The sequence below is a fragment of the Ochotona curzoniae genome, unplaced genomic scaffold (genome assembly GCF_017591425.1).
Source record: "Ochotona curzoniae isolate NIBS_2020 unplaced genomic scaffold, NIBS_Ocur_1.0 scaffold_3890, whole genome shotgun sequence".
Lineage (NCBI taxonomy): Eukaryota > Metazoa > Chordata > Mammalia > Lagomorpha > Ochotonidae > Ochotona > Ochotona curzoniae.
In genome coordinates this window covers 37,221,239-37,243,559 of record NW_024467115.1, presented here as the reverse complement: position 1 = coordinate 37,243,559, position 22,321 = coordinate 37,221,239, and the positions used below count along the sequence as shown (strand labels likewise).

The following is a 22,321-nucleotide window of genomic DNA, read 5'->3' as shown; positions in this document are numbered from 1 at the left end:
GGGAGATCTGGAAGACGGTTCTGGCTCCTGGCTTCAGACCAGCCCAGCTCCAGCCATTTCAACTGTTTGAAGAGTGAACCAGCAGATGGAAGATCTCTGTCTCTTTGTGTAACTCTGCCTCTCAAATAAATAGTCTTTTTTAAAAGGAGAATTAATGTGGGGTTCAATGGGGCATGTTTACAAGGTATGGGTTCACTTCTGGATAAATTATTGCTGCTGGTGCAGGGTCAAAGACTTTCCAGAATATTCTATACCCCATGTGCTGTCTTAGCCATTGGTATAACGTAAGTGTTCAGGGCCATAGGCCACATCATAAGCTAGGCTGTGTGGATTTCAGAGATGCAGAGCTAGAAAAAAAATGTTCTTGAGAATTCTTCCAAATCTCACAGCTCTCACAGAGTTTGACAGTTCTAAAGTTGCCAACCCACAGCCCTGGCTGTTTACCCGCCTTGCTCAGTAAGGAGTCATGAAGCAGGAGACCTGTTTAATCTGTCATTGCGTAGACCAACATCTTATCTAAACCTGTCCTCTTTCAGGGCTTCTCGTCTCTCACCTCCTCACTGGTCCTGCTGCTTTTTTGGCAGAGATTTATTTATTTATTTTGAAAGTTAGAGATAGCGGAAAAGAGATCTCTGCTTGTTCACTTCCCAGCAAGCTGCCACAGCCAGTTCTGGGCCAGGCCAGGAACTTCATCTGGGTCTGCTATGTGGGTGCAGAGGCCCACACACCTGGGCCATCTTCTGTGGCTTCTTCCAGGAGCATTAGCAGGGAGCAGGATCAAACATGCAATGGCCAGGGCATGAGCCAGTGCCCGTATTGGATGCAGTGTCACAGACAGCGGTTCTATCTGCCATGCCATGATGCTGGCCCCTCTTCCCTGTGTACCGTGCCACCCCTCTTGGGAATGCGGGCAGAGGGACCACACACTCTGGTCTTCAATGATATGTGCCACTCTTGGCTTCTCAATTGAACCCCGGGGCACAGCGGAAGAGGCCTGCGCAGGGCATAGCCTTCCCTCTCAGCCTGAATTCCTGCCCCTTGCCAGGGCCTCTTGCCTGGGACCTGGCACATTCCTCTGTCCCCACCCCCTTGCTGGCTTCTCAACCACAGCGTGTGCGAAGTGCTGTTGGTGGCACACTGCGGTCACTTGGCACCGTCTCTGCGAAGTGGGCTTTGCCAGTGTCCTTCCTGTCGGACCGCTTTGCTGAGTGCTGCTTCTCTCCCAGATGTACCTCGCCTCACTGGCCTGAAGGGCTCACTGGCAGGGACATGGGAGCCCTGTTCTTGGGACCCATGAAGAGTGTTTGTGCAAGGTTGCTTGTCACCCAGCACCCTCCACCCCTACCCCCAGATTGGATACAGAGCCCTGAGCCAGTCTTGCTGGGCCAGAGTGGGGGCAGTGTGCTTACCTGGGGGTAACCCTTATACAGGGGCCTATGCTCTGTGAGAACCTGCCTCCCCTAGTGCCTGGGGTCATGGGGCAGACACTGGGTCAGAGGCCGCCTGCAGAAGCCTTTCCACTCAGCTGGTGTCCACCAGAGGGCTTGTGCTGCCTCCTCCTCTCCCATCCTGTGCACAGAGCTCACGGGAATCCGCCACAGGCCAAGCTTCTGCCTCCACAGTAGTGTCGCCCCATCCCCCACCGCCCCTGCCCTGGCCCGGGAAGGTTCTGTACTTTGGGAGAGTCCCTTACTCTTAAGAAAGCACCTTCGTCGGCCCAGGGTTCCTACAAACAGACCCAAGCTTATCTGAACACAGCCGGCCTCTGCATCCGTAGGGCATCCGTGCATTGGGCCAAGTGTGGACAGAAACTTCAGGGGGACAAAAGGTGGTGTTTGTGCTGAAGCTGCACCTGCTTTTTGTTGCTGTTCCTTCAATGGCAGAACCACTGAGCACATGACAGGCATGCTATGGCAGGTGTGAATACAGTGACGGCTTGCGTGGGCAGGAGGCTGTGTGCAGTAGCAGGCCCCTGCGCACATGTGGAGGGCGTGTGTGCAGCAGGGATCCTGGCGCTAGGCCCCTACAGTACTGAGGGGTGACTGTATGTCCAAAAAGAGGTACAGATGCATACTTACATGAACATACACATAACAAGCATGCGCATGAACAAATATGATCCTGACAAAATTATAAACGTGTGAGAAATCATAGTGGCAGTACAGTGAGGGCCCTGTACCCATTACACGGCCTCACCAGGGAGGGAACACCCTCTCTCTCTCTCTCTCGCTTTCATCCCATTGCTTTCATCATAGCCCAGAAATGGCCTGGCACAGTGTCGTAGGCAAGTCCATGGATCCTGCCATGTTTCACTGGTTTTAAAGCTCTTGTTTGTCATTGTTTTTTAGTTTAGTTCTGTTTTTTGTTATACCTGTGCTCCCCAGCTGCTGCTGAGTCAGACTTAACGAGCTCATAGAAGAGCAGATGGGAGAGGCAGAAAGAACTCGCTTTATCCCTCCATCAGCCCCATCGAGCCTGGAGCCCTGAGCCCAGAGGCCGCTGCCCCCTGGGGAGGCTGGGGCCCAGGAGGCACCGCTGCCATCAGCGCTGTTGGGAGTTTTCTACTTTGCAGAGCAAGTCTGATGGAGGAGACATCTGGAGGTTGTGAAGTATTTGCAAAGATGAGTAGACAGCTGGAATCCTTCCAGCACAATTCCGTTAAGGAACTGGCACCTGTGGGTCCTGTGGGTCCTGGCTGGCTTGGCCAGTATGTGCTGCGCAATTACATTTTAACCACTGTGCTAACTGGGCCACCTGCCACAGCTTTCCTGGAGGGGACTCTGATAAGCATCTCAGCGCACTCCCAGGGCTAGGGAGCAAAGGCTAACACACAGGAGAATGAGGTCAAAGAATGAAGGGAAAGCCGCCTCTGAGTTCGCTAGAACGGGGTTCCTAACACTGGTGAATGCCACCGTCCAAGAGGAAGCGTTGTACGAGGCCCTTGCTTCAGTTCGCGTGTGAAAATGAAGTAGTCTTATTGAGGCTCTTCAAAGATGCTCTTGGTGGAGACAGCCCAGCATGACCAGCCCATGAGCGGGGTCTGCGGCCACAGGAGGCAGGAGGGCAGTGTGGGAAGGAGGCAGCAAGGCCAGGCAGGCTGGAGGAGAGAGCCTCATCTGGCAGTCCTGATGTGGGCACTGCCACCTCATGTTAGACCCAAGGACAGATGTTCCTTGGCTCAGTGTTGGTGATGTCCCTTGCATGGCCCTTGGGAAGCTGACAAATTCAGCTGAGTTGGCCCCCTCCTGTGAGAACCCGAGGGAGCCTTTGTTGCAGGCCTCACGCTGGGCGGAGCTTAGCACATTGGATTTCTCTTTGATCGTCCTTGAACTTGGCTGCAAGTGCAGCAGCAAAATCTGCATCAACCAGCAGTGACAGCATTTCCTGTCATCTGCTGCGGGAGGGTTCAGACAGGGCGAGGTAACTTCTCCGTACCCCTAAAACATTCTTGCAGAATCTGTACACAGTAAGTGGCCAGCAGATAAGTGATTGATTCAACTAAAGAAGAGCATCAGCTCTCAGAGTTCAGCCCCGGGCCCCCACCCCCGTTGACAGAAATGGTCTTTTCTCTTGTCAGTTTCTTCCATTCACTCAGGAAGGCTTATTTGGAAAGAGTAGTCTTGGGGACACGGTACATCCCTCGGAGTGCAGCCTGGGACCCACCCCAGCCCGGTGGGTACCTCAGCGCATCACTGAAAATGTGTTTCATGGAACAACAAAGTTTTTTTGGCACCAAAATGCAAGTATCTTCGAATCCTACTTCTTCCATGAACTTAACAATTATTTTAGACAGAGAGAGAGAGAGAGATCATGTCTTCCCATCTATTGTTTCACTCCCCAAGCACCTGCGGCGGCCAAGACTGGCCAGTGCTAGGAGCTGGGGTCTCAAGCCACGGGTGGCAGGTGTGACATCACTGGAGCCACGAGGAGGAAGCTGCAGCAGGGCTGGAGCGGGACTCGGACCGGGCAGCAGGCGGTGCTCCGATCGTTCGCCAAGCTCTGGCTGCTCGTACTTTTCCGAAGGATCCTCCTTTGCTCCTCTTAGCTCTTCTGGTGACGGCCTACGGAACCAAGTGGCTGTTTGGTGTTTAACTGCGCGGGGATGGTGCGGCCCCATTTGAACAGAGACGCATTGGAGGCCTTTGGAAAGAAAGCAAAATGGACAAAACCCACTTTTGCAGGATCATGTGCATTCCAGAACAATCTGGGTAGAGCAGACGAGATTGAGACCAACACCAAACCAAGCACAAAAACAGCAGAAAAAGGAAAATCAGGTGGACACTGAGCTTCGGGCCTCATCGCTCCTGAGGCTTCTGATCCAGGAGAGCAGCTAACAGAACCAGTCTGCTTTTCCACCCACCACATGCGTTCTCAAACGGCATCAGACCCTGAGCGCAGCTGCCTGTCGCATCCGGAAGGCAAGTCGGTCTGCTGGCTCCATGGCCCCTGCCTCTGACTCCAGTGGGCCAACAGCTGGTACGGGGCAAACGGAGGGAGGTGGTCAACGCACAGAGAGGGAAGAAAGCGAGGCTGGCGGGAAACACTCAAACCCAGGGGGCTCCCGGCCCCTCACACGAGGCCACTCTGCATTCCAGGGCAGTTTGCTCCTGAGAAAGCCCATATGGGGCTCCAATCCAGTGGACTTTGCCAGGAATTTCTGCTCTTGACAATCTGGTGGGCGCTCACCCTGGTGCTTTGCAACTTGGTGGGTAGGGAGGGGTTCTACAGCAGTTATCTAGCCCTCCACTGTATGTCTAAAATGAGCCAGTCTGCCATTCCTAACAAATTTCAAAGTCTGAAATATGAGATTTTTCTCTTTTGAAAAAGTTATTTGTGCCCGGCACGATAGTGTAGTGGTTAAACTCCTTGCCTTGCATGCACTGGGATCCCAGATGTGTACCAGTTCTAATCCCGGCAGCCCCGCTTCCCATCCAGTTCCCTGCTTGTGGCCTGGGAAAGCAGTCAAGGACGGCCCAAAGCCTTGGGACCCTGCACCCGCTTGGGAGACCCGGAAGAGGTTCCTGGCTTCGGATTGGCTCAGCTCCAGCCTTTGCGGCCGCTTGGGGAATAAACCATCAGACAGAAGATCTTCCTCTCTGTCTCTCCTCATCTCTGTATGTCTGCCTTTCCAATAAAAATAAATAAATCTTAAATTTTTTTTTTTAAAAAGTTACTTGAGAAGCAGAGAGAGCTCCTGTCCATGACAGGACGGGGCTGGGTCAGGCTAGACCCACGAGCACGGAACTCAGTGTGGGCCTCTCATGCAGGTGGCCCAGACTCAAGCACTTAACCATCCACGGCTGCCTCCAAGGGTGTGCATTAGCAGGAATATGGAATGGGAAGTGAGCCAGGATTGGAACTCAGGCATTGCAATTTGCACCTTTGGGAAGTCTGAAATCATGTACATATCAGACCATTCCAGTCTTCATCAAGGAAAAGCACAGACTTCGCAGTTAATGTTAAGTAAGACTCTTTCAACTTAATCCCAGCGCTTTCTAGTTCGTAAGGATGGGAGTCTGCATCAGAAATTAATTTAGGAGAAATGGTGTTATAAGTTATCAGGACAAAACAAACCATGTGGGTTCACCAGGAGTCAACAGATGTTGATACAAGGAAACATTTCCACTGACATCATACTCTCAACACCAGGTGACTGCAGGGGTGTTAAAAGGACATGGAGTTGGTCACTTAAGGCTGAAGCAGTCCCTGTCTGCTAGCACTGTCCCTTGAACTGCAGAGACATGGCCCACGGTAAAGCAAGGTACAAGACCTACACCACACGGTGGCATGTGCGGTGGCTGTAAGGCTCTGGACAGACAGGGGCTAGGATTTGGATTTTATTTTTACGCTGAAGGAATAGAACGAAGAAGAGCCACCAGACCCTACCAAATGGGCAGGAAGGAATGAGGGGTGGGCAGGGAGGAAGGTAGGCAGCCTGGGTGGCTCTGTGCGGGCAAGTTGCCCTCGCCCCTTCCCAGCACTGACTGCCAATTGATTGCAGGTAACATTGACCCCTCCGAGACAATGATTAACTGTGCTGGGCTATCTTGTTTGTGGCCACATTCACTCTTCCTGTAAGTCAACAGCATCTTGGGATTGGGACACCGTTTCTGGGCATTGCTGTCCCGTCCCAACATGGAACACAAGGAAGTATTCTTTCTCCTTCTCTTATTTCTGAAAGCAGGTAAGACCTCAAGATGATGGGATGATTGTTATTTTACTTTAATTACTTCATTTTCCCGGCCGTGGGTTGCTCCAAGATGCACTATGGTTTTATGCACACTCATCTGATGCAGCATTTGCTCAAGATCTAATATACGGGAAGGACTACTTCAAGAAATGGGTTTGGGTTCTCTGTGCGTATGGTCAAGGAGCAGGGGGTAGAAGCAAGTCAGGGTGGTACCCCAAGCCTAGGGCCAGGGCCCCAGGGGTGGCTATTTCATTGTTAGCCGATGTAGCTAACAACTCCAAAGACGGTTCATCCATTTGCCTGGTCCTTGGCAGAATTAACCTCGATCATGTTTAGCACAAACATGCGATAGATTCCCTCGGCTCCCAGATTTTAGAACACACATCTCTTTGAGCGCAATTTGTTCTATGAGCAGTCTGGGCAGTTGGACTCAGCAGTTCTCTATTTGTTGTGGCTTAACAAAACTTTCCATAAGTAAATGTTTGCTTCTTAGGCCTGTAATTAGCCCACGAACTCAGCCACCATTCACTTAGGTGGGCCAGATACACGTGTGTGTGTGTGTGTGTGTACCCTTACCCAACACCACCTTTGGAGCTGGAGATGTGGGTAGAGTTGCACGTTCACCCATATTTTATAGAAGACACAATCCAGATTTAAGAAAATTGCATTATTTTCCCATTGGCCAAACTGCCAGATTGAAGATTTATGGAGACGGGATTTAAACCAGGGCCCTTCAAGAAGGAATTTAGTGTTCTCATTCTTTCATGTTTGTTTAAACCTTTAAAAATATCCTAGCAGGTTTTTTTTTTTTATAGCTTTACTGATATGTATACTTGTAAAGATATATACACACACTATAAAATTTACCCATCTAAGCCAGGTTAATCCCAAGGCTTTCAGTTATACAAAATTGTACAACTATCGCTACAATAAATTTCAGGATATTTTCACTATGAGAACAAATTCCATTCTTCCTTAGCCATTACTCCCAATCCATTCATCTCCTTTCTGTCTTCACAGATATGCTATTTTGGACATATCCTACCAACGCTGTCTATATAAGGTCTGTAGGTAGCTCTTTATATGCACAGTGTACAAAGACTTGAAATGCAGCTGATAAATGACCAGCTACAATTTAGCAAGCTGTACTGTGTAGTCAAGAACATTCAAATTTGGAGGGAGCCACTGCAGAAAAAAATATGTATATATATATTTTTCAACTGGAACCAAGAGCTTTTTGTGGGAGATGGTGTAAGCATGCATGTATGAGTGCATGTCAGAATATTCTGTTTCAACTCATGGAAACTAGGACTGGCATCCCATGGACCTTCTCTGAGAACCACTCCCAGGGCTGGCAGAATCAGCATACGCCTTAACCAGGGCAGCTGGGGACGTTTCTGCCGTTTCTCTCAGAAAGGAAAGCCTTGACTCTCACTTTCCCTGGAAGTGACCTGTGTCTTCCCACTGTGGGGGTTGATGCCACTGCAGAGGAGAGTGGGTCCTTTTAATGCTACTCTCATGAGAAGGGTCTTGCAGTCCACACACTGCACTGCAATGACAATGACAATGGCGGGGAGTGGGGTGGAATTTCACTTTATGTATCAAGTGCACTTGTCTTGGTAGCCGTAAGCATCTCCATTTCTACTATAACATAAAAATACCTTTCCTGCCAGAAGGTTCACTTATTGTATATTCCTCCAACAAATAATTCATTTTGAACTCATGGCAGTATGAGTCTTGGAGGTAAACTACAGGACAAAGTGGACTTGGGAGAATTTTTTCCAAACAAAAAGGGAAAAAGGTTGATTATCTCCTGGGATGTTTCTTCGGGCCTAAGGTGGGACTCAGTAGCTATGTGCTATGAAACATAATAACGTGAGCCATAACTGACAAATGACTGGGTGGGAATGTTCTCTTTTTGAATGTTATTCACACCCCCTGCTTCGCTCTTTGTAAGGGACACTTTCTAGATTTGAGTGCATTTTAAAAAGCCCTTCTGATGTGTAGAATTTTTCAAAGCATCACTCTTCTTGCAAATCAGAGTCCAAAGAGAAGGATGCTCCGTGTGACGACCTGGCTGGGAGCCTCACATGCCCACTTCTCCATCACAGTTTGATCCACCAGTCAGGTGCCTAGGAGGCCTGGACTGTCAACTTCCTGTTCAATCCCCATCTTTTCGGCTTGGAGGGAGGGCGAAGTGGCAGGGTGGACTTTGTGCAGCCCCATTGTCTTCCCCTGCCCTTTCCACGGCCTCTCCTGGTCACTCTTTAACCTGTGCTGCCTGGCTCTGGTCCTTGCCACTCCTCTCAGGTGCTCAAGGTTGCCTGGTTGCCTCATCCATGGAGGTTTTGCTCTCTGCAGTTCACTAGCCTCCCTTGGCCTCCTCTCCCTGGGGAGACCACCAGCATTCTAGACACAAGAGCAGGGAGCCTCACTGCCAGCCTCCCAGTTGGGGACCCCAAGGTCCTGTGGTGGGGACCTGGCGGAGGCTCCCCTTGGCCAGTCTCTGCAGTGACAAGGAGGAAAGCCAGTTTTGGATAGACCCTTGCCTCAAATTTGACCTCATGGGCAATCGGGGCCAGGACTTTTAAGTCCTCTTTTTATAATTTCCTCTAAAATGCCAGATGTGTATCTTGGAGGTGGGAAAACGTGTTTCGCTATATTCACAGTAGTGTGCTTGTTTATCAAGCACAGTGTAAAAGGGACCAATCATACGGCAGGATTCTCACCTAACCAGGAATGTTGGCTCCGAGAGTCCTGCAAGTCCATTCTTACTTAGTGTCATCGGTTCACCAGTTAGAGGCAATAACAGAACCAGCATGTATATTGCTGGAAACAAGACAACAATCCCCAGGCTCCATTCTGACCCTGGACAGGCACGTAGCAGTCCTGGGACCATGGTGGCCACTGACGATGGCTCTTACTCTGCTAGCATGTCACAGTAGGGAACAACAGACTGAGAAAATGCATTCTTACCTAAGGTGTCATGCACTAATGTGGCAACATACAAGTTGTGACATAGTTTTAATCCATTTCTCTATCAATCTCATTCATTTTTCAATGTATTAGAATCTGTTCATGGAACTGTTCTTCTGGCTGAATGTTTTTATTCATAATCACATGTTCTGACCTCAAGGGGGAAAAACAGGCTTTGTTTGATTGATTCAAAGTAGAGAGATTCAAAAGTTATGACGGCCCTATGGCATGTGGTATTGCGGCATGTGGGTTAAGCTGCTGTCTGTGCTGCCAAAGTCAAACATGGGTGCCAGTTTGTCTTCTTCTGATCTACAACCGGCTGATGGGAAAGCAGCAGAACACGGCCGCACAGGAGGTGGGCCCCTGCTGCCCTTGTAGGCAACCTAGGAGTTCCTGGCTCTTGGTTTCAGCCTGGCCTAGCCCCGGCCACTGTGCGTTCTGGGGAGTGAGCTCGCAGGTGGATAATCTTTGTCTCGTGCTCTCTTATCCTCTTCTTTCTCTCTCCTCTCTCTGGTACTCTGCCTTTCAAATAAGTACATATGTCTCGAAGAAAAGACACAATGCAGAGATTTCAATGATGCTGCTGGATCTTACCAATTGTTCGCCTTTTGTCTCCATTTCTAGGCCAAGGGCAATCCCTGGATGGCTACGTCAGTACCCAGGGAGCTTCGCTGCTCAGTGTAACCAAGAAGCAGCTGGAGGCAGCGAGCGTAGAGGACTGTGCAGCAAAATGTGAGGCCGAGACGGAGTTCGTGTGCAGGTATTCCCATTCCCGTGGGGCCCACCTAGAGTCTTGCTGCTCGAGACGCTCCTGTTTTGATGACAAGAAATGTACTGTGGGCTGATGAACAAAAGCATGATTGAAGAGAAAAGGAAAAGTTATGGAATTACAACTCTGTTGCAGAAACTGCAGCCGCGCTGACTTCCTGCCAAGCACCCTTAAGAATACCCCAAAAGGGAGCCCTTTATCTTGACATGTGACGTGACCACTAGCAGGTGTTGTTTTGAACTGTAGCTTTTGCCATCATTGTAAGCAGATAATTACTGAGGATCATGGGAAAGCAGATGTCCTTAAGAGATCTTAAGGAGCAAAGAAGCACTTGTCTGACGTGGTGCTCACCTGTCCTGCCTGTCTATATTTCTGATGTAGTCAAGGAAATTGGACATGATGACTGAGACAGAGACAGAGACAGAGAGAGGCAGAGTTGCTAAACAGCAGAATCAACCTGTGTGCCAGCAAGATGCAGAGCAGGAACCATTGGTGAGGTTGAGATGGGAGGCAGCAGGGAAGGAGTGGCAGCTGAGTCAGGCTTTAGGGATGAGTGAGACTTTGACAAGCACCAGAGGGCAGGTTACAGATGGCTGTGTGCTCCAACAGGGCAGATGGCCCCGGGCAGAGCAGGTCTGTTGACAAGCCCACATGCAGTGAGCCGGGGGTGACTTGAAGCACCCATGGCTGGACCTGGACAGGAGAGGAGGTGGGTGGTGATGGGAGTGAGGAGGGGGAGTGACACAAGGACCCAGAGGTGGCTGAAGTCCCCAGGGTGGGCTGCCAGAGTGCCTTGGGAACAGGTTCAAAGCCATTGGGGTTTCATGCAAGCATTCTGGCTCGGAGGAAACACACAGTGAGGGAGAGTATACCCGTTGGGAAAGCAAGTGGGGAAGGAAGAGAACAGGACACTGGGTGTGGCTGCTCCGCAGCTGCCCTGGCCTGCAGGCTGGTACCACAGGTATAGTATGGGCTGAGGGTAGCAGCCATGTATTCCTTCCTGCCCACGTCCCACGCATCATGTGCTTGCCTGCAGTAGAGGGAGCGCCAGCTCACACAGTCCCCGTCATCTTTTGCAGGTCGTTCCAGTACCACAGCAAAGAGCCGCAGTGCGTAGTCATGCCTGAGAACAGGAAGTCCTCGCTCATCCTTAGGAGGAGAGACGTGGTTCTCTACGAAAAGGAAAGTGCGTGTGTGCCCTGCCTCCTCCACCTGGGCCCTCTCTGTCCTGAGTGAGGGCAGGATGGTCCCTATGCAGGCTCTGCCTCACCGCTCTCAGTTCATCTTTCTCACTCACAAATGAAGCCTTTGGATTTACAAAATCACTTCTACCCCCACACCACGCTCTCCCAGTAGATACCTGAAATTTCATTTTTTAAGAGAGAGGTGGTGGTGAGGGGTCTACACGCCCCTCTGCAGCGTGACTATGGCCTTAGCCTGTGGCCAAAGTGGCAACTGGACAGGGATAACATTCTTTGCTTGCTTTTTTTCTTTCTTTCTCTCTCTCTTTCTCTCCCTTTCTCTTTCCTTCCTTTCTTCCCTCCTTCCCTCCTTCCTTCCTTCCTTTTTAAAAAAATCTTTGTTCACGGGCTGTTTGTTCCACCCAAGCAAAAATGCTACCCCTTCGTGGGTGTGCACAAGGCCAGCTCTGTCTCCTTACTTTCCCTTACACCATGGGCAGTCATCTTGCTGGTGAGGAGAGCTGGACTTGGTTCCTATGGGGACCACATGGCTTTAGGGTCATGCTGAGATGCTGTGCAGTGTACACCAAGAAGCCATGGACCCCTGGCATTCTGAAAATCATCTTCCTCACTCCACCGCTAACCAGCACTGTGTTAGGATGGCCAGTGGTCACAGCTGAGCTCTCCAGAGATTCTGTGTCACAGGTGTGAGGGACAGGAAACATCCCATTTCTTGTATTCCCAACAATAAGTGCAGCATTGTTTCTTGTCTTGCCACCAGTCTCTGAATACGATGTTTAAATGTCTCCTTGGATTTGGAGTTTTTCTATGCAGTGAGTACCTGCTTGACTTCAGTGAATCGCCCCTTCCTTAGCTTTGTTTCTTGCTAGTTTTAGAGTTAAGTGTGAATTAAATCTAAAGTGTGTGGGTCGAAGTTGCTGCCAGGACTCACAAACAGGAAGGGGCGAGGGGCTTAGGATGGAAACAGTGGGAAGCCCCTTCTCTCGGCCCCACTCATAGACGTGTCGTTTGTAAATTGTTAACCAGAGACCATGCAGGCCACTGTCAGGCTTGGTCTGAAGTCTGAAGTCTGGAGACATGGTTTGCTTGTTTTCAAGCTGATGGAAGGGAGCAAAAGGTTAGATCAACTCTGAATGGGGCAGGCAAACAGAGAGAGGAGAAGAGTCAAAAGTCACTCACTGTGGTCCGCCGTGCTTTTGCTAATTGATCAGCCAGGGTTTCGCGGGGCGACAAAACGTCAGATCACATTTTCACCTGCCACTTTCAACTCTGTTGTTGCCCACGCCAGTCTCAAGCTGGGGCAGCTGCAGTCACTGATCCTCCTGCTTGTAACTGCACACACAGCCTCTTGGAAAGCTACCCTGCTGCTTCAAGCCCTTCCTAGCACACTTGGGGGGGAAATCCAGCACTTCTCAGATGCCACAGGGCTTGGCCATTCTAAGCGCAGTCACGGCCAGTGTCTGCTTGGCTGGCTGTGGGTCTCCTGCGCCTCCAGCACAGGAGCCAGTCCTCCCGTTCAGTCAGGGACGTGCCTCGCCTCTGTCCTTGCCTGGCCAGTTGCTTCTCCCCTTCAAGGTCTCAGCTCCAGCCGTTGGAGCTTTGTTATCCTCTTCTCAAACTCATGTGGTCCCGGGATGAGCAGGTCACAGTCTTCAGCTTTGTTCAGAACAAAGCGCAGCAGCGCTTGTTGTCTTCTGCGCATGCCTCAGATTGGACCATGACCGTTCTAGAGAGGTGGGCAACGCCTAGGGCACCTAGAACAGGCGCAGCCCACTCAGTGGGCGCCCAAGAGTGCTGGACTGCTAGAAAGGGGCCCCCCAGCCACGCTGAGTGGACCACAAGGGGAACCTGCCTATGTTTAAAAAATGCTGGGAGCCCACAGGTGAGCTGGTGCTAAAAGCACCACAGTCTTCGGTAGCGTGGTTCGCCATTGTAACTTACTGGCAGCCCAAAGCAGCGGAGGAGGCTCAGCTCTCTTCCGGCCTCTGGAAGTCTGCACTGTTTGTTCGCCCCGTGGCACGCAGCCCTGCCAGGCTCTCTTGCTTCAGCCCCACTGGCTGGAGGAGAGCTCCCTGAGCAGGCTCCTCCCCTGGTGCGGGTGTTGGAGGTCCCAGCACCTTGCGCTGCGTCTCTGGCTCTGGGAGAAGCTCTGGGAAGAGAACACGGATGGAGAGGGCCCCAGGAACCCCAGGGTGCTCCTGTGGGTGTGGACTTCCAGCAGCAGGAAAACCGGGTGTGGTTTGCAAGTCCTTTGTCTCTGTGTGATGGGCTGTGCCCCTCTCCTTTCAGTATATCTTCTAGAGTGCAGGACTGGGCGCGGAAGGAACTACCGAGGGACGGTGTCCAAGACCAGGACTGGCATCCTCTGTCAGAAATGGAATTCCAATTACCCCCACGTGCCCAAGTAAGACCCTCACCTTCTCCTGGTGTGCTGGAGTATGTGAAGAAGCAGCTGAGAGAACCTTCTAGATCAGAATGTAGAAGAGTGGATTGCTTTCTGCACAGCAGCAGAGAGGGGTTGTTTACTGCTACTCCAGGCAGTCAGGGAAAACAAACCCAAAGGAGAACGTGTTCAGGACTGAATAATTTCAGACACATGAGAGAATTGAAAGATGTGTTTTTCTTTTTCTTTTCAAGATTTATTTATTTTTATTACAAAGTCAGACACAGAGAGAGGAGGAGAGACAGAGAGGAAGATCTTCCATCTGTTGATTGACTCTCCAAGTGAGCCCAATGGCTGATGCTATTCCGATCCGAAGCCGGGAGCCAGGAACTTCCTCCAGGTCTCCCACACGGATGCAGGGTCCCAAGGCTTTGGGCCGTCCTCGACTGCTTTCCCAGGCCACAAGCAGGGAGCTGGATGGAAAGTGGAGCTGCTGGGATTAGAACCGGCATCCATATAGGATTCCGGAGTGTTCAAGGCGAGGACTTTAGCTGCTAGGCCACCGCGCTGGGCCCTGCATGAGATACATTTTTCACTAAAACAATTTTGAAGTCTTCACATACATTTTTCATAATGCAAATTTCTAAGCATGTTTGGAAGATTTCTCTCACAATGTCCAACTTCTCATCACATGGTTATTTTAGCTGGGAACTCAAAGAACTCTTAGTATAGAAGGGGAAAAAGGAACTATAAATCTCACACCTTACTGATATTTTAAAATTTCTTTCTGCAGTTTAGAGTAAGGTGATTGGAAGTCATCAGTAACCATGTATATATCAAATAGGAATATTTAATCAGGGATAGGAATTTCTTGAGTCTCTACGAGATGAAAGAATGGACTATTTCCTAATAGGTAAAGTCAAATGGTGCGGCCCAGTGGCCAGGGCACAGTACGTCAGGGGCTTGTAGATAATCCAGGTTGGTCTTTAACAGGAAACCAGGGTCCTGGAGGGGAGGGACTTACCTGAAACAGCTGCGTGGAAGAACAGCTTCCGTTTCTGCGCTCTGCACCTGTTGCTTTTTCTCCAGCTCATCATCTCTGTGTAGCAGCCCTCTGTAGAACCCGGAGTGAGCTGAGCTGTTTATTCAGGCTGCACATCAGAGAGAGCTCTGCTTACAGATCTCACAGACCCCGGTCCAATCCTGGAGCCGCTCCTTATTGGCCGCTAGAACTTAGGCCAATTTTGCTTGGTTTTCCATGGCCACACTCAGTTTTCTGGAAATAAGGCTAATGGCACCTCCTAGAGAGAGGTTTCCTTGAAGCCAAATGAGAGCAGGCACGGATAAGTCTAGCTGTGGTGCTCAATGAACATGGTGCTCGATGGTCTAAGAGAGAAGGCAAGTGATGGACACAGGTACTTGGCAGGAATGGAGAACGTGTTAGGTGCCTTTCTGCTTCTCCCGGCTGCAACGCACACTTGTCTCCACTCCTGTGCCGTAACCGTCGGTAGGGACCTCAGGGTCACGGCTGCTGCACCCAAGCTGCCTGGCCATGGAGACAGTGTGGCTGCACTGCTCAGAGCTGGAGTGCACAGAACAATAGATGCTTGCAACTCCTAAGGGTCCCTGGGAACCCCGGCTGCTGGGTGGCTGGCATGCTGCTCTCAGCATCCTCTCACGAGCATCTTTCTCCAGGTTTGTACCTGAAGAAAACCCTGCGGAGGGCCTGGAGAAGAACTACTGTAGGAACCCCGATGACGATGTACAGGGGCCCTGGTGCTACACAACGGACCCAAACAAGCGATATGATTACTGTGACATCCCAGAGTGTGAAGGTCAGAGCCACCCTGGGAGGCATTGCACTGTACGGTCACCTGCCATAAAGTCATGGCCTATGGGGCCCCCATTGACAATGTTGAGCATAATGCTGATGAGTAACAAATGACTCACTTGCCAAGGCGTGAGAGATGCTCAAATCCCCAGCACTGACCTGGGTTATTTTATTAAGATGTCATTGCAAAGCTGGACCTAAATTCTACACACAAAGAAAAAAGATGTATTCAAAAGGCAGAGTGGCAGACATTTCCATTTGCTGGTTTCCTTCCCAGGTGACAGCAACAGCTGGAGCTGAGCCAGGCTGAAGCCAGAGGCCAGGAACTCCATCCAGGTCTCTCAGGTGCAGAACAGGGGCCCTAGCGCTTGGGCCATCACCTGCTGCCTTCCCAGGGGCCTCAGCCTGGAGCTGGATTGGAACCAGAGCTGCCGGGACTTAAGCTGGCCCTCCAATATGGGATGGACCACAAGCAGTACCCAACCCACTGTGCCACACACTTGTTACATCTGAAACTCTTACATAGGATAAAACTCAAAACCAATTTTTCAATTGAATATGTTGAAATAAAAACACAAAAAAATCAATAAAATTGGCACAGTCTTAATGAAATGTGGTAGGTTTTATGGTTCAGTTGAGGCTCAGTGATGAACCAGCTAAGTCAGCAATTGGCTGTCGTGATGGGCCAGCCAATCCGGTAGGGTACCCCATAGGCCCATGCTGGAAAATAAATTCGTCTTACTAGGTAAAGGTGGGACTCACGGGCAAGGTGACAGCTCAGCTCCTGTACCCCTCTCCCTAACTGGATTGTGGGGTGCTTTATTTGTGCATGGTGTCACAGGTCACGTGGCTCTGACTGCCATGAATGCATCATTTTTGTGTTGAGTCCATGAGATTAGAGAAGCAGTTCACTTAGCCCCACTGAGTGACTTCAGCCATTCCTAATTGAAGTTTCAGGTTTTAGATAACTTTGAAAAGGAAAAAGGGAGAGAAGGAAGAAAGGAAGAGAGGAGGGAGGGAAGGAGGGAAAAAAGGAAAAAGAAAGAAGAACATCCAGCCCGTCATGTTTCTCCGCCATGCAGATAGGTTCAGTCTCTTTAGGAGAATCTTTTCTCCAGCAAGGTCATGAGCACCAACAGAAATTTCAGCACAAAAATCTGAAAACAGCACTAGCTTGTTTGACAGTCATCCGAATGGCCAGAATAATTTATCCAGAATTCTAAAGGATCATGATTAAAATGAAGACATCAAATACTTAAGAACATTGATGAAGGATTTACAGGCTTCTGAGAAGGCACGTATGTCCTCCCACCCCCACCTGCCTGGTGGGGAACTCAGAGTGTGGCATTGACTGTTAACAGGTGAGGGGCTACTGACCTAAGTATGCCAGTTGCACCATTAGCAAGACAAAAACATTTTGGATTACACTAGAGATTCTGAGTGCTTGCTGTCAAGTTTAGTGTCCAGGGATTGTTGGAAATTAAGGGTGAGAGTACTTCAAAAAGTTTGTGGGAGGGTGGTGCAGTGGGTGAAGCTGACACCTGGAGTGCTAGCAGCCCAGAGCAGAGAGGCTGGCTTGAATCCTGGCTCCTCCACTTCCGGTCCAGCTTCCTTTTCATGGGAGGCAGTGACAGTGGATAATGACTTTAGAGTCTGGATTTCTGCACACGGGCGACCTGCGTGGAGCTAGGTCGACAGCCCCAGTTACTGCAGGCAGTTTGGAAGCAAAGCCACAGACGGGAGATCTCTGGCTCTCACTCTGACTTTCAAATAAATACATCTTTTATACAAAGCTTGTGAGATTGTGATTTTAAAACCTTGAGTTTATTTTGGTGAAAAAAAAATAACTTCTTTGCTTGCTTTGCTTACTCGGCCCAGTTGAATGTATGCACTGCAGCGGAGAAAATTACGCTGGCAAAGTTTCCAGGACGATGTCTGGGATTGAATGCCAGGCTTGGGACTCACAGACACCACATGCTCATGGATACGTCCCGTCCAAGTAAGTCTCCCAATGCCAGAGGCTGTAGATGCCGACAGAGGCCGCGCGTGAGAGCTTTCTGCAGCCCTCCAGGAATGAGCAAGCACCTGCTGCTTCTGTGTGTCCGGGCTGGCCCCCTCCCATCAGTCTGCAGGTGCACTGTGCCCTCTCACAGTCAGTGTGACCCCAGGGACGCAGCATCTCAGCACCCCCCTCCAGTCTGTTCTGTGGCATTTCTGCATCTGCGTGTTGTCTGTGCACACCTCAGGATTTGCAAGACGAGAGTGTAGATTCCCCAATCTTTTCTTCTTTTCTTTGCTTCTCTGCATCCTCTTTCCTTATTCCAGCAACTCACAGGGCCTCCTAACCCTGTAGGTGAGCATCACGGGTCTCTGGAACCTCCAGGATTGGCTGGGTGTAGATAGCAGTGCTTTTTTCTTTTCTCAAAGGGGACCATGAGATTGAGGACTGAGGTCCCTGCTTTAGAAAGTGCTGCTGAGTCCTAGAGGACACTGACAATTCCATTTTCCTTTCACTGTTCTGGAAAACCAGCTCTCCCTTAGCTCTGCTCCCCTCTCCAGTCTCTGAAACCTCTGGTGCCATGGCTCCTGGGAATACAAAAACGATGGCAAGTCATAGCTTTTCCTGTGGATAACCACACACCTGGTGGTTATGCACCTCCTATTCCAAGGAGCTAGCCTAAAACACGGAAGTCGCCAATTTCCCTCCGAGGTAGTGTACAGTAAAGGCCTCCAGGCCCCCTGAAAGGGCAGATTTGCTTCTAGGAACCAGGAGACGTAGCGTACTGGACACTGCTCATTTTGGCTTCTTTGAGTTTTGGGTACCCACAGCACCTGTCTGGGAGTCTGGAAGGAACAAACTTTCCCAGCTGCTTCATGTCTGAGCACATCGTGAAGGCATCTTTAGGCAGCAAGCACGTCCTTGGTATTTCTGCGTTCTTTGCAGCTAGGGTTGGCTTTCACTGGGTGATTCTGGATGGGCTAAGTCCTGGCCGGCGGTTTTGACACTAACTACTCATGCTGAGTCCATCTTCCTGCTTTAGATGGCCAGCTTTGGAGGATTCCACCCGAGCTAGTGGTTGAGGGAGACCTGACAGTGCCCTGCCTACAACAGGTGCTCACTTTTCGCTCCCTTGAAAAGGCTCTCTGGTCAGGGACTCCGTGCTATGGAAATCTCTGATACCCATTCAGATTTCCCAACAAGAACTTGAAGAATAATTACTGCCGGAACCCCGATGGCGAGCCAGGGCCTTGGTGCTTCACCACCGACCCCAAAAAACGTTGGGAGCTGTGCAACATACCTCGCTGTGGTGAGTGTAGGGGCCCTAGGACCAGGGAGCGTGGTCCCTGCACATGCTCAGAGCCCTGGGGGAAGCCCCCGTTCTTGATCTCACTGTTCTTATGAAGCATTTGTTGGTTAGGGGAAAGATTGTTTGGGGTGTCCACATACCAAGGGTTCTTTTTGCTCCTGGTAGAGATTTCCAAGATGTTAGGTTCTTGGATGGTCTCTCTGGAACTTTACCTCTCGGTATGTGTTTTAATGGTTCATTTATTTATTTAGTATACAGAATAACGGAGAGAGAATAAGAGCACTCTTCCGCTTGCTGGTTCAACCTCCCCCCTGCCACCCAAGTGGCTGCAGTGGTGAGGCCGGGCCAGGCCAAAGCTGGGAGCCTGGAGTTGCATTTGCTGTCCCACAGAAAGGACAGGGAGTAAATTCCTTGAGGAGGTCATCTTTTGCTGCTTCCCAGTGCGTTAGCGTGGGGCTGGATCAGAACTGGAGCAGCTGGGAGTCCAGCTGGTACCGATATGCAGTGCTGGCATTGCAAGTGGTGCCCCAACATGTTGTGTCACCATGCTCAAGAACCAAATCTCTAGGAAGGATGGGCAGGCAACCAGGGCTGGAACACTTGGTATCTGTCATGCTCTGGCATTGACTATGCACCCATTGCTTAGAAGCATACTCACTGTCATTTATTCTCCCCCTTCAAGAAACACCCCCTCCCACTTCTGGTCCTACCTACCAGTGCCTAAAGGGGAAAGGTGAGAGCTACCGAGGGACCGTGGCTGTCACCAAATCAGGGTTCACCTGTCAGCGCTGGAGTGAGCAGACCCCTCACCGCCACAACAGGACCCCAGAAAACTTCCCCTGCAAGTAAGTACCCCCCATTGCCTGGGGAGGTGAAATCCTACAGGCTCTACCTTTACCATGGGTGCCATGGGAGAGGGCTCAAAACTCCAGAGCTCTCTCTGCAAGGAACAGTGTTGACAACACAGGCAGAGGAGGTGTCCATGACAGCACCAAAAGCATCACTGGGAACTTTCCATAAATACAAATCTGTGGGCCCCCACCCCAGACCTATTAAATCAGAAATGCAGCAGGTGGGGTTCAGCAATACACGTGGGCAAGCTTGAGAACCACTGCCTGGTGACACTGAATGCTGCCGGTGGCAGGCAGAGCCTGGGAACTGCTCGCGACGTTCCCGGCACAGTGCCACAGAACCCCTCTCATGGACTCAGGCTCAGCGCCAGCTCCTCCTGCACACACACATCAGTTTGGGTCACCCAATAACGCCGTGTAGAAGTCCCTCTAGCCTGTCTGCCGAGCAAAGCTTACCATCACTTCTCTCTCAGGGCTCTGGATGAAAACTACTGTCGTAATCCCGATGGGGAAAAAGCTCCCTGGTGCTACACGACCAACAACGAGACGAGGTGGGACTACTGTGACATCCCCTCCTGTGACTCCTCCCCTGTGACCATGGACTCAGTGGATAGCACAGGTAAGAAGGGGTGCCGTGCAGTCAGAACTCACCACCGGCCCAGCCCGAGCCAGCGCTGGCTTCATCTCTGGGGATTTGTGGTGAAGTCAGCTTTTGTGTGCTGTACCTTTTTCTCAGCTTTCTGACTGAGAAGTCTGGGCTGTTCATATGCATCATTAATGTGGTGACATTTACACCTGTCGCTAAGCCGTGTAACTGCTCCTTTTCCTATTAGACTCTTCTCTCATCCTTTTTTCCCTGCCTTATCTTAGAGTGGCTATTTTTGGGATTGTCTTTTATCCACACTGTTTACCTACTAGTTAGAACAAAATTCAAAAGATGTTTACGTTTTCCCAATGTTTACCATATACATCTTTAACTCTTCGCCTTCTGTCTTCAGTAAGTGTTCCAGTTGAGGTATAACAGCCTTACAACACTCTGTTCCCTTGTTCTCCCAAGTGCTGTGCTATTGTTCTCAAATAATTTCCTCATAGTACATTGATCCTGATCATTTATGCCTTAAGATGAACATATATAAAAATGTTTTTCTCTTTAGTTCATTTATTTAATCATTTATGGAACTGCTTATTTTTCTCTGTGGCTCCAAACGACCATGTAATGCTCAGATGCCATATAGTAATGCTTGTGTTAAAACCGGCCTCCAGCAGTTCTTGTAGCACAGGTCTGCCAGCTGAATTCTTTTAGCTTCTGAGTGTCAGGGGGCCGTGGCTATTTTGAATACGGCTTTGTTGGGTGTGATACGAGCTTGCTCGCTGTCCCCACTCCAGAGTCTTCTATGGTGGACGGTCCCTGACTAGGAGTCTTTGCTATTGCACCTTGCTCCTGCGTACCTCACGCTTTATCTGCCTCTGCTGCCTGTAAAACTTGCACATCTTTGTTCTGCTTTTCAGCAGTCCACAGTGGCGTGTCCACGTGTGTGATCATTCACCTTTTTTGTATTTATTCTGCTTGGAGTTTTCTGACCTTTCTTGGATTTACAGATTCCGTTTTTCTTATTTTTGTAAAATTCTCAACCACCCTATGAAAAAAAAAATAATGCATACATATCAATTCTTTGTGCCAAATAAACTTCTCTCATAATTATACTTTTCTATGACCTTTTGGAGGTACCCATCTATATTCAATTATTTCCCAATTTTCTCTTGAAATCTCTTCTCGTTTTTGGATTCTGTGTACCCGCAGGTTAGGACATCTCCTACGGTCTCGGAATCCTCACGTATTTGTTCTTTTTCCACTGACTCCTTATTTCTTTGTGTCAGTTTGCGTGATTCTATAGGCCTATTTTCAAGTTCACAGTTTGATTTTCTCATTGGTATCTTGTTGGCTAAAAAGGGCACTGAAGGAATTTTCAAAATCTTTGATACTGTGATTTTTATATTCTTGCATTTTATTTTACTCTTTTTTACACTTTCTGTTTCTGCTGAATCATCTGTCTTTCCATGCCAGCTGCCTGCTTTTACCACCAAGTCCTTTGACTTGATGCTTTGTGGCTGTCTTACAGTCCCAGTGCAAGCCCATCGATGGCCTTGCTACCTAGCAGTGGCTCCTCAGCCTCGCTGGCCCTGCCCCGCCTGTGCCTTGTAATTTTGTATCAACTGCTGGACGGTGTGAATAGAAGAATGGAGAATGCCAAAGACAATTTCTACACGTTGTCAGAGCACCTGTCAGTGGGCATGCTGTGTGGGTCATTCAGTCAATGCAGTCAGCTGTTGAACTGAATTTGGATTTTGCTATCGCCAGTTTTATTTTCAGGGTGTCCACAACCTTTATAATTCCTCCAATAAGGTGTTGGGTGCTCAAGAGTTTCCTCAGCGTCGACACATTTGCAGCCTATGGTGGTCACTTCAGAGGCAGTTTAACTGACCTGAGCAACACAGCGCTGTGTCTTGCTTGCTCGTTGTCCAGTTGGGGGCAGGAGTGGGTCAGTGTCTCGCTGCTCTGCCTTCCTAGGCAGGCTCTAGTGAGTCCTCGGTGATGTGGCCTGTGATGGGCCTTAAGCGCAGCAGTAGGACTCCTCCACTTGCATCAGCTCAGAGTTGTGGACACAAAGGGATGGGTCCCTGTCTGTATTGCTTCTTCCTGGGACGATGGATCTTTGCCCAAAGTCCTAGATCTGGATGCTTCCCTCTCCCGTTCCTCCAAAGCTCTCTGACTTCGGATTAGCTAAGGATTCCGGGGAGGTGTGAAGGAAT

The 22,321-nt window shown here is 50.0% G+C and overlaps 1 protein-coding gene across 2 annotated transcripts in view; it reads left to right on the top strand.

Moving 5' to 3' along the window:
* Nucleotides 1-6,116: 6,116 nt before the first annotated feature.
* The window catches only part of PLG (plasminogen), a 38,218-nt gene continuing 22,013 nt past the window's right edge, over nt 6,117-22,321 (top strand). The window contains exons 1-10 of one of the 2 annotated variants that reach the window (XM_040965330.1): nt 6,117-6,184; nt 9,791-9,926; nt 11,015-11,121; nt 13,427-13,541; nt 15,216-15,355; nt 17,230-17,350; nt 18,541-18,659; nt 19,342-19,504; nt 19,984-20,129; nt 21,631-21,635. In XM_040965330.1, coding sequence (XP_040821264.1) covers nt 6,136-6,184; nt 9,791-9,926; nt 11,015-11,121; nt 13,427-13,541; nt 15,216-15,355; nt 17,230-17,350; nt 18,541-18,659; nt 19,342-19,504; nt 19,984-20,129; nt 21,631-21,635 — 1,101 coding nt within the window. In that variant the 5' untranslated portion in view covers nt 6,117-6,135. The remainder of the gene's footprint in view (nt 6,185-9,790; nt 9,927-11,014; nt 11,122-13,426; nt 13,542-15,215; nt 15,356-17,229; nt 17,351-18,540; nt 18,660-19,341; nt 19,505-19,983; nt 20,130-21,630; nt 21,636-22,321) is intronic. The other variant, XM_040965329.1, reaches the window with a different exon arrangement.